At 35.9% G+C, this 12,567-nt stretch overlaps 1 protein-coding gene across 4 annotated transcripts in view; it reads right to left on the bottom strand.

The window, feature by feature from the left end:
- The window catches only part of LAMA3 (laminin subunit alpha 3), a 123,486-nt gene that overhangs the window by 76,073 nt on the left and 34,846 nt on the right, over positions 1-12,567 (bottom strand). For 2 of the 4 annotated variants that reach the window (XM_039328618.1, XM_039328620.1), the window contains exons 17-25: positions 12,076-12,175; positions 11,155-11,311; positions 9,454-9,592; positions 6,972-7,114; positions 6,307-6,407; positions 6,056-6,209; positions 4,379-4,539; positions 3,196-3,304; positions 145-236 (exon numbers count right to left, since the gene is read on the bottom strand). In XM_039328618.1, the coding sequence (XP_039184552.1) occupies positions 145-236; positions 3,196-3,304; positions 4,379-4,539; positions 6,056-6,209; positions 6,307-6,407; positions 6,972-7,114; positions 9,454-9,592; positions 11,155-11,311; positions 12,076-12,175 (1,156 nt within the window). Of the gene's footprint in view, positions 1-144; positions 237-3,195; positions 3,305-4,378; positions 4,540-6,055; positions 6,210-6,306; positions 6,408-6,971; positions 7,115-9,093; positions 9,227-9,453; positions 9,593-11,154; positions 11,312-12,075; positions 12,176-12,567 lie in introns of all 4 variants that reach the window. The other 2 variants (XM_039328619.1, XM_039328621.1) reach the window with 1 other exon arrangement.

The following is a 12,567-nucleotide window of genomic DNA, read 5'->3' as shown; positions in this document are numbered from 1 at the left end:
AAGTTAAGAATAATGGAGTGACAGCTGTGTTGCACGATGGGCATTGTAACTAGTTGCAAACTGCTGAGCAAACTGAGAATATTAACATTATTAAGTCTTAAAAGTTCACTTCTGAGGAAAGTAAAAGGGAAGGAAGTATTTTACCTTAAACCATGACTATATGTTGCAATGCAATAAACTTGAGGTTCCACATAGTCCAGAGAAAAATCCTCAGTTGGAATAATGCAAATTTTGTGCTAGGAAAAAAAAGACAATGTGCTTGTTAACTTTTTCCCCATTAATGGATTAACAGCAGCATGTGAAAATGGGGCTGAATATTATTTAAACTTCTATTTATGCGTCTAGAAAAAGTAAAGATAAGAAAGCTTTCTAGCTAAAAACTAACACAGTTTGTTGAGACTTGTGAGCACAGGACTTGTTGGTGTAAAGCAGGGATCTTCAAAATTGGCCCTTTTATGACTTGTGAACTTCAACTCCCAGAATTCCTCAGCCAGGCATGCTGGCTGAGGAATTCTGGGAGTTGAAGTCCACAAGTCATAAAAGGGCCACGTTTGAAGACCCCTGGTGTAAAGCTTTGCCTACAGTTTTTTTGCAGAAGGATGTGTGAGTGTACTATGCATGAGATTAACTTGGCCAACATTTACTCACTGTATTGTCTTAGACAGCTCATTTGCTTTTGTTAAGGAAAGAAGGAAGACACAGAAAGATTAAATCTTCATATACCCAAAAGGTGGCAGTAAAGATTTTAGAATAAAACTACCATATTTGAACCTTTCAAAGAGAGGAATCTCTAGAGAAGTGATTGTTTTATCTAGTGTACTGTATGGTTCCAGAAAAACTATTTATACATTTACAGCTTGACTTTCTTCTGAGTGCTCAAGGTGGCTCATGTGGGGGCTTCCTCTTGGTAAGCTGAGAGAGAGAATTGGCCCAAAGCTACTCAGTAAATTACATGGTCAAGTGAGGCTCTGAAACTAATTCCTTTGAGTTGTCTTCTGCAGTCATAAAAATACGTATATACAATCATATACCTATATACAGGAAGCGCTCAATATATAGAACCATATACCTATATACAGAAAGTGCTCAGTTAATGATGGTGACTAGGACCAGCAACCCCATTGCTAAGCGATGCAGTTGAAAAGTATGACAACTTGTCTCTTATACGAGCAGGGGGTTGGACTAGAAGACATCCAAGGTTCCTTCCAACTTTGCTATTCTTATGACCTTTGTAGCAGCCCCATGATCATGTGATCAGAATTCAGATACTTGGCAACTGGTTCATACATTTGACAATTGCTGTATCCCTGGGTCATGTGATCGCCTTTTGTGACCTTCTGACGAGCAAAATCAATGGGGAAGCCAGATTCACTTAACAACTGTGTTACTAACTTGTCAACTGCAATGATTCACTTAACAACTGTGGCAAAAAAGGTCATAAAATGGGGCAATACTCACTTAACAACTGTCTTGCTTAGCAATGGAAATTTTGAGCTCAATTATGGTCGTAAGTCGAGGACTAGCCGTATTCTTGTTATTGTGATTTTATTTTGCAATTTTGATTTATTAATATTATATGTACTTTATACTTTATTGTATACTGCTTTGTTAACTGCTTAGATTCAGATGTTTTAAATTAGGACAGCATAAAGTGTAATGAGCAAACAAACAGAAGGTGACTTGGTCCTTCATGCAGCTTTTATGGTTTTTCCATGTATGAATTAAAAAAAAAAAAAAACCTTGAGAGTCCTACCAGATAAGAGGCTATCTAATTCAGTATTCTGTATCCAACAGTGGCCAACCAGATGCTTTCTAATCCAGGTAAAGGATTATAGACGAGGATCTTGCCTTAAATCTTATTGTCTTGGGCTTCAGACCCAAATGATAAATATGGAATCTAGCCTGAGTTGTAAAAATGAATGCCAAATTGTTGAGAATTTAACTCTTAACACTTTGGAGAATCTAAAAATTCCTTGTGAAATGTCCCAACAAGATGATTCCCATACAAGATGATTTTGGCTGCATAACAAGATAAAAGATAAGCATGCAAAACACTCTGAAATGATCTAGATCACAGGTCGGCAACCTGCTGCTCAAGAGCCGCATGCGGCTCTTTGAGCCTTCCCCTGTGGCTCCCAGCCTCCTCTGCCTTTGCAGAGAGAGACAGAGACAGAGAGAGGCAATTGCACTTCCCTGCTTCTCTCTCTCTCTCTCTCTCTCTCTCTCTCTCTCTCTCTCTGTGTGTGTGTGTGTGTCTGGGTGTGTGTGTGTGTTTTGTGTGTGTGTGTATGTGTAAAAGAGAGTGCACTCACAGTGTTCTGGAGGAGCTGAAAAGCTTTCTGGGCGGAGCTCCTCCCTTTGCTGTGTCTCTGAAGGAAGCAGGAAGCAGGAAGGACAGGAGAGAGCTAGCTAGCCCAGTTAGGCTGACTCAGGAATTCTGGGAGTTGAAGTCCATGAGTCATAAAAGAGACGAGGTTGCCTACCCCGGAGGTTGTTGGACAACAGCTTGAAGCTTGCCAGGTGAGCAGCAGATAGGAGGGGGGGGGGAGAAAGAGAGAGAGAGAAAGAGAGAGAGAGGGGGAGAGAGAGTGGGGAAGAGGAGTGGCAGACCAAGGGCAGATAGAGAGGGAGGGAGAGACTCTTTTGACATCTAAAATGAAGATAACACTGCATATATCCTTTTTTTACCTGTGTGTGTATGTAATTTTATTCTCTTAAAGCATTCTCTTGGTGATCATTGTTTTAATAGTATGGATATTCCCAAACATACACACATACACATATACATACACATACACACACCTATAATAAAGGTAAAAAAGGATATATGCAGTGTTATCTTCATTTTAGATATCAAAAGGGTTTTGCGGCTCCCAGTGTTTTGTTTTTGGTGGGAAACGGGTCCAAGTGGTTCTTTGAGTGTTTTGGGTTGCCTACCCCTGATCTAGATGGTTTATAGATAAGAATTCATTAGCATCTAGGAGAAACCTTAATTATGACAATTTAATGACAGAGCATGTCACTTAAACAAACAATAAGAATGGATTTTGCCAGAGACCCTAGGGAGCTGCTCACTCTGATATATAGAGCGGAAGAATAATTGGTTGAGCTGGAATAAGATAGCATCCTATATTTCCTATGTAAAATAGTGGCATATTTTCTTGATATTCTGTTTAGGAAAATATATAAACTTACCAGTAGAAAATCTATAGCTGATGACTTGAGATGTAATGTGGTATCAGCCAAAAGGTCAAAAACTGCAATACGAGCCATATCATCAATCACAACACTGCGACAAAGGAAGCTGGAATAGGTTTTAAAAGTAGTTAGTAACTAAGTCCTAATATTCTCTAATTCTAAAGAAGTTTTTTGCTTTTTTTCTGCCTTGAACTTCTCCTCTATAAAGCTATTACCCAATGCATGAATTGCATATCATGTTTAAATTAAACAAAGAAGCCCAGAACGAATTGAAAAAAAAACACTGCTGTCAATCAATACATGAGTATTACAGATTTCAGTTCTCCATTCAATTTGTTCTTCTATGCCTATGAAATATCTAAGGGTATTCTACAAATACAGGCCTTTACAAAACATGACAAAAAAAATGTTAAAACAAGATTGATTTGAACAGAGTCACAACCAGGTGGACAGATTTTAGGACTGTGTGGGACACAACAGGATTCTAGTAATTAAATCCATGGTATCAAAAAGTGCTGCAGATGTGCATTCAAAACCTAATAAAAAAGATATGTTGCAGTTATGTATTTAATCTAGGAATATAGGATTTTTAAAAAACCAAATTGTGCTTTTAAACAACTGCCCATAATTCCATTCCTGGTTTTATTTCCCAGTCTTCATGAGTGACCGACCATACAAAGAAATATTTAAGTTATTGCTATAGTTCAACAATAGAAATAGCAATCAAAATACCTTTCATTCCTCTGGAAATCATCCCCTTAGGCAGGATGCAAATATAATAATATTAATCTCAAGAAGTAGAATCTGAATCATCTTCTGCCCTTTCTTAGCTTAATATTTTAAAAATATTCCTATATTCATTTCAGTGTAATAGGAACAATCTTCAGTTTTTACATATCATCCACACTTCAATTATACAAGGGGGAAAAACCCCTTAATTAACAGTATGTAACTATTTGCATGAGAAAGAAACTACAGCTGTTTTTTTTTTAAAGCAGAGGCAAAGAATTGAGCCTGAGAAACATACATGTTATTAAGAGCGCTATTTTTATCAGGAAAAATAAAGGAGATAAAGAAAAGGAATGCATTGGAAACTAAGAATCCCAGGAAAGAAAAAAGAAAAGACAGGTTTATTTAGATGATGAAAGCCCAAAACATGAACTTATTACATTTTTCTCACCTATATTTGCAGCTGTATATATTAATTTTAGCCTCCATCACTTGCCCAAGACTCTCAGTCTTTATTTTACCTACATACATTAGGTCATGATCTGTGACATACTCAAAGATGATTATATAGCGGCCAACTTGGGGAACCTTCAGTTTGATCTGTAGATTCACCTAAAGAAGATTCAAATCATGCTTGGATGTTATCAGAATAATGGAGGGTGGCTTCTTCTTTCATACACTAAATAACAACCTAGTTTTTTAAAATAAAGGAGAGAAATATCAGGTCAAACAGATGGGTTTCCAGGCAGTTCCAGGTATTTTCTCACACTTTTTAAATTTAGCAAATACTACCTGAACCCTCAGATTAAACCTCAGCTAATAGGGAAGTAAACCTGTCAATGTTTTTTTGCGAGAAAAATGATAATTATTTTCTTCTGCTTTCTCCAGGGTTAATACTTTCCCTATACATTTAGCTTCCAACATGGTGTCCATGTCCTTGCAGATATCTCTACCCTATCTGTTTTATTTTAATTAGATTTTTAGTACTGTGCTATAAAACAAAATTCTAGCATCCAGTGTCATCTTTATGCACTATTTCAGAAGGCCTCTAGGGCTTACATGAGTCATAAAAACAAAAATGGTGGATGGCTGCATCCACTGGTTCACCAACCTGCCCAAGAAAAGAGAAGCACAGTGGATGAGATATCCTGAAGCACAAATAAATAGAGCAACCACATCAGTCTGTCTTCTAATAAAAAGTATTTCAAAATTATTCACATCTACAATGGCAGTCATAAAATAAGCTCCTTGTTGGCCATAGCTTTGTGAGCCCCCACAATATACCCTCAAAATTTACAATGTGCATGTGAATCCAGAAAGAATATGCATAAAACTAAAATGTATCAATCTGGCACATACTGTGACAAATCTACAGGCTAACAAGGAAGCTATCAGAATTGTATACACAATTGTAATGAAATGTGTGGATTATCTTGGGAAATGAGGGGAAGAGATGTTGCCTAGGAAACAATCAGACAAGGGAAACAGGAGCCCCCAATGGCTTAACAATCAAGAAAAGAAATATAGGAAGGAACCCAACCCTAATTGATCAAGCAGTTATTAGTAGTGGTAGGAAGTTTATACTTTTAGACTTGCATGATTCTATTGATGTAGCCTTACAATAAAGTAGAATTAGTTCACATCATTGTTTTCCCTGGCTGATTTACTTCAGAGGGGTAACAATAGCTCACCTTCCCTTAAGCATTCAGAGGAGAAAGATGCAGATGCTACATTTTGCCATGCCCATTTGGAGGGGGATGCTTATATATAGCAATAGCAATAGCACTTCGACTTATATACCGCTTCACGTGTTTTACAGCCCTCTCTAAGCAGTTTACAGAGTCAACATATTGCCCCAACAATCTGGGTCCTCATTTTACCGACCTCGGAAGGATGGAAGGCTGAGTCAACTTTCAGCCAGTCAGAATTGAACTCCTGACAATGGGCAGAGTTATCCTGCAATACTGCATTCTAACCACATACACACAGACATCGTGCAGAAAGCAAGAACTGTCTTTACAGTATTTTTACACAATATATATCCTGTGTGGTGTTTTCCGTTACACAGACTGTCAAGAGATACTGAAGGCACCAATGTAACCAATTTTGTCCTATAAGGATATCTTACCTCCTGACCATTAATATGAGACATCACTGGATGTTTGACTGTTGGCTGTTGGAAAGTTGTTTTTCGGTATTCTCCCCCATGCAAGAAAAATGTTACTTCTGTACCAAAAACACAGCGATATTTATCTACTGGCAAGTATTCATACTGCAAACAACTTGAAAATAAAAAAAAGGAAAGTGTTTAACTGGATCATCAACATAAATTTTAGATAACCATAATAGAAGATCCATTAATGTCCCTGAGATACTAACTTATCTGTTGGGATATATCCTGAATATGTGCAAGGCTGTACGACTGGAAATTGCAAGATGGATGCTTCATAGTAGTCACTCGGTAAGAGGACTAGGTAATCCTGAAGTGACAAAACAATACTAGCATAAGCATATTAATAGCCAATAATATATTATATGAAAGTTTCAACAAAATTACCTAATAAACCAGCTTTCTCCAGCCTCTATATTCTCCAGAGATATGAACTTCAATTTCCAGAATTCTCAACAACAGAAATGTTGGCTGGGGAACTGGAAGTAAAAGTTCATACATCTGAGAATACTCAATTTAGAGAAGGCTATAATATACATTTGCAAACAAGGTTCAGGCTAGAGTCCATTCAGGATTAACTATACAGTTCAGATATCACATAACAGATATCAATCTATATGTAATCTACCCATATTGAAACACATTCCAAAATAATCCTATGTGCAATTGTAGTTCAAAAGCACAGGTCTGTGTTCACCATATCCATCAGATTCCTACTGCTTTTACAGGGATGAATCTCAAGTATAAATCAAATTCTAGTAGCAGCACTTGAAGAGAGTAACTGACTCATTCTATACACCAGTGTGAGATCATACTCTAGAAAAGAATTAGTTTCCAAAAATATAAATATTATTGTGATAGATCTTCTTCTTACCAGAAGGACACCCTCTACCATGATTTTAAACATCCAGGTTCCAGGTCCCAATAAAAATGAATCTGCAAAACGTTTTCCTGGAACAGTTACAAAAGCTGGCTCTTTACTGAGTGGGAAGAAGATGTCTTTACTCTGATCAGTCCCTGACAGAAAACAAATCAAATTAATAATTTATTGAACATTATTCAGCTAACAATAACATTACTTAATTCAAGTTAGACAGTCAACCAGTGAAGAGTACATTTCCCTATATGATCTGCCAGCATGGACACCATTCCCTGGAGACTCTGCAGCCTGATTCTAATGCAATGAGCTTATATAAATAAAGTGTGATTTAGAAGAACAGAACAAATCATGTGTCCATATTTCCTCCTGTATCCAGCTTTGAAGCTCACATTTTGCCTTATTAAAGCTGGAGTTTGTTGTGATATCTGAACCAAGCACCTTTAGTTAATCTCTGCTTACAGATGAAATCTTGGTCTGTAAGCAAAGATTAAAATATAATTTCCATATGAACGTTGTGTGAAGTAAGTTGGCTGTTGGGATGCAAGTACCAGAATTGGACACATAAAATGAGGAAACCAATTTAGGCAAGATCATGGAGACTATTCTCAGGTAAATAAATTCAAATATATCTGCTGTTTATGGTACCTTCATTCAAACAAAAAGAACCCTAAATTTAGCCCTGAAGCTCATCAAAAACAAACTTTATCTACTTTATGGCAACCAACTTAAATTTTCTAGTAAATTTAATGTTCAAAAAAGTTATTAGCAGTACAAGATGTTCATCAGCTATAGTTGTCTCCTAATAACACTCACAACCCACAGCTTTAAAGATACATAATTCATCTAGTCTAATGTTTAACAAACAAGCTGGCTAGGGAATGCTGGGAGTTGAAATCCACACATCTTAAAGTTATCAAATTGAGAAACACTCATCTAACCAAATCTCAGTACAGGTACCATTCACATTGTATTAACCTCTCAGACAAAGCACCCAAATTTCAAGTTCTAATCCCTCTGTCAAATAACATTGCTGGCTACGTAGAGGCTGGAAATGGTAGCTTTTAAAGGCACATAATTAAAGCCAAAAGCAAGTCTGCCAAAATCACTTTTTCCTAAAAGCACCTTAAGAAACATCTGTCAGCACTACAGATCTAGTAAAGGCAAGCATAGAGAAATATGGATTAATTATGAAGATCATTAGCATGACATGCACATGTCGGCATCTTTTGTGATACTAGAAAGGTACAGCAACTGAAAATTGTTTAACTTGCTGGGTTATAGGGCCTGTTTTCATAATCACTTGTTCAAAGATAAGTAAAGTTTTTTTTTCAAGGAAGAGCAGGACACCTGAGTAGCTGGGGGGCTTTATACTTTTCTTTAGCTTTACCCTGCTTATATTCAGAGTGATTAAAATAATTTATTCTGGAGTTATGACCAGACAGGACATTTCTGCCATTATGTACTTATAGGTCACCTCTGCAGCCATAAATAAGGGCAGACAGATCACCGATAGCCTAGTGAAGATGCACAAAATCTATCTTGAACTGAGTCAGGATGCCAGTTCAATATACTTGCCTGAAATTTTGTTTGAATTTGGTTATGTGAACTTTCAAATATCTTTGGTCAAAGGAACCTGTGATATAGATCACTCAGAACATCCACATCTATGATCACAGAAAACACTTAACTAATAACAGAATTATTCTATTTTCTGTGATTACTTCCTATGTTGAACTAGGTAAATAGGCTGGAATAGTGTACTAAGTCAAATGCACACAGACAGACTTACAAAAGGACAATTATCACTAATGAAGCACACAATGTTACACAAAAGCAAGCAACTCATGGTTTTTAAGAAAACCAATTAAGCATGTTGAACAAGCACAGAAAAAAATACCTATAGCATGCATGCAGGAAAAAAAATGCACGTCTGATACAAGACCTATCAGAGGCCTGCCCAAAATGAAAGTTGGCAAGATCAAGCATCAAGTAAGAGACTACAAAATGCACAAAACTCACTGGATTATGTAAACAAACCTTATTAAATATACACTAAATTGCACTGAACATCACTGCACATCATTCACTGAATTCTGCATCCGTCCTGCTTACCTACCTTTTAGGGTCCGGGATTGATAAGCTGTTATGTGGCCAGATACTACTGCAGTTCCAGGATTTATATATCTCAAGATAACATGAAATAAATAGGGTTTTGGTTTCTTCACACTCAAAGTTATCCTGACTTCATTCTGTAAAATGGAAGTTAATAAAAGAAGAAAAAGATAGACAGCCATAAAGTGCCAAAAGGGTAAGCCATGCAAGCAAAATATTCAATGTCTATTGGGGAGAGAACCCCTCTCCTTCCTCTCTCTCTATAAATAGATACAGATATGCAGCTGAATACATAGAGAAAGAAGACTTTCCTGAAGTAAGGAAGAGAGAAGAGCAAACCTAGCAAGAAATGTAATTCACTTACAAGTGTTATGAGGGTCAAAATGTTTTCCCTCAGCAATTGAGATCTTCCCTTTAGAGTGTTTTGAAACCAAGCTGACATAGTGCAGTACTAGATGGAAGAGCTTAGGAGAAGCCACAGTGACAGGAACTACCACCTCTGGCTGGGAAAATAAGAAGCAAAGAAGAGGACAGGAAAGCAAATTACTTAAAACTACCACCGAAAGACAGGAAACATCTAGAAACATTAGAAAATGCAAACACAATGGGTAAACTTTGCTGTAGGTCCAAAAAGAATAAAACATTTCACAATGAAATCCAATCAAGTATATAAACTGATATATTTAGAATAATGCCTATTATCTGAGACTCATCTCCAAGCCTCATCAACTTTCTTATATTCACCTGTCTGAGAGTAAGCCCCACTGAATTCAGGGTCTTCATTTCTGATATAATTGTCAAGTGAATCAGTGAGGGACTGTAGTATCATGCACTGTTATCCAATTAACTTTGATATTAATTCGGTGAAATGTTGCATCCAACAACCAAATATTATATACTTTGTGTTATGGCCATTCTTTGATCAGTTTTATATTAGATATTTGAAAAGTAGGGTGTTTCTCCTTTTAATATGTTAATATTTTGTTATAGCTCACTATCAAGAGAATCAAATTTAATTTTAACAATGCAAGGGATACAGTTGGGAAGAGTTCCATACTTACTCCTCTTACAATTGTTTGAAGACAATCATTTTCTTCAAAATCATCCTTTTTATTATGTTGATAGAAATGCAATAATTTGATCTGAGGTATATTATTTCCATTTTTCTCTCAGAAGTCTACAAAAAAGTTAGTCCTACTCTCACTGTTCTTATTTTCAAATATGATGTTGACCAGTTCAGTGGAAGCAGATGGGCTGTAATCTCATGTCTCACAAATCATGTCACAGAAAATAGCCAAGAATAATTTCCAGCATCGTCAACAAGCTGCCTTCAGTTTAACTATACATATAAATTACATTTTAATTGGTGTTTGGGAGACATGGATTTCTAATCAATCTCAATGCTAAATAAACAAATATCCTAAAAGGAATTTGATTAATTAATCAAAACCTAATTAATTTAATTTCTGAATACATTTCTCCTTTTTGGTAATTAGGCTGTACCAATTTTTTTCATAGAAAAATTCAGGTTTTGTAACACACAACCATTCTTAATGGGTTGAATGATGTTAATTCCCAACACTGTTGCTCAGAAAGAGAGACGTCAAATGTTTCTATATGGCTATAGAAGAACCATGGGATCTAAAGGTTTATATAAACTTTAAGCACATAATTGTTATGAAAATGTTATAGGTATATATGCTGTTCCAAGTTATCTTAGTTACTGCTGAGAAAATGAAATGGAATCATCACTTAGGTCTTTCTGCAAACTGTGTAATAAAGAGACCAAAGTTTATTGAAGGATGCTGTGTTTTCCATCTCCTCTTTCACCACCTAAAACAGTTTTTCCTAACTTTGTTCACTTCAAATGTGTTAGATTATAACTATCATCTTTCCTGTCTTAACAATGAAAGGTGACCTGAGCCAACAAATCTAGACAGGGAGTAGGCAGATCTAAAGAAAGGGATTTAAATCTGTGAAAACAATTCCAGCAGGATTAAAGAGATGGTGATGTCAGACCAAGATTAATTCACACAGCATATCTGGACCAAAGTAAAGTACATGCCTGTATTGAAGACATCTGTACATAACCTCTCCAATTAAAGCCAGGAAATTCTTGAGGATTATAACCAAACCGGACTCCTCTTCCATTAGGAGATATACCATCCTCAATTTCAAACTTCATGTGATGTAAATCAGGTAAGTAATAATTCTTTTCAGGCCTTTTATAAATGAGATAATAATAATGTCTTGGTTTCTTTTTGAACATTAATGTGTTTTATATTAACATAAAACTCTACTGGATCAAATATTTGTTTAGCATTCAGTTTTTCACATTATTGCATTTAAGGTAATAACTTATCTTCAACTCATAGGATCCCTAGCAAAGTACACTGTCCCTTTGCATCAAGCTTTAATTTATTTAACATCAACAATATATTTTATTATTTATTCAAGTACCATTTTTCTGCTTTGCCTCAAAAAATAACTTCAGATCCAAAATTCAAATCATGCTGTAACACATGGATATTTTAAGTACATTGTAGATTAATATAAAAATAGCAAAGAGAAATAGCACAGCCCTAATAAGCAAACTATCAGAATTAGCATCAATTCCAGACTTAAACAGAACTGCCTTCACCAAAGATAAAACTAAAAAGAAAGAAGCAAATAGGTAGCTTGTTGGGTAAGATTCACAACTGAAATGCAGCCCCATGAAATCCATCGAGAAATATAGTACAGGCTACTTAAATATTATAATTTTGTATGTAACCACATCTTATTTCATACTAAATTATCAATCATGAAGATTGCTTCTAGATATAAAATGCCTAATAATGCCTAATAAAAGACACTTTGTAGTTATTCTGTTTTTCTTTTCTTAAACCTTGTGGGTTTGTTACAGCATGAGGGAAAACATTGTGATTTTCCTGCTTTGCATAACTGAGGAGGGATGTCACAAAACAAGTCTTCCCATTTTACTTACTCCGTACAAGTTTTCCCAATTATGTGCTTTCTGCATTGGCAGTCACCTGACAGGTCATTGCAGACAGGACTTACAGACCCTCCCACATCACATTTGCATCCTGCAAATGAAAAATAGAATCAAATCAACTTTTGGTCAGAGAACAAATACAACACACTACTAGAAGTACTGTAGGCCTCTGTGGGAAGAAAGATGAACAAAATGTTTTCCAATCACAGAATGAGAAGGAACGTTGAAGACCATCTCATTTACAAGGAGTCTGGATCATACACACTTCCAATAGCGGTTTGTCCATCTTTCCGTGAGGGCCATGACCGAAGAAGATAATATTATCTTCTAACTGGTTCTCATACTAAAGTCTAAAATATTTTACAAAACATTGAATATTTATTATATTGGCCATCTATTTTAAAATATGTCTTTTTTAAGCAAAATATTTATCAAAGGCTACAATTATAAATGAGTTTGATTGTATTATACTTTAGCCAATCT

This window comes from Crotalus tigris, unplaced genomic scaffold (genome assembly GCF_016545835.1).
Source record: "Crotalus tigris isolate CLP2741 ecotype Arizona unplaced genomic scaffold, ASM1654583v1 scf7180000024382.2542628, whole genome shotgun sequence".
Taxonomy (NCBI): Eukaryota; Metazoa; Chordata; class Lepidosauria; order Squamata; family Viperidae; genus Crotalus; species Crotalus tigris.
This window is presented reverse-complemented; position numbering and strand designations above follow the sequence as displayed.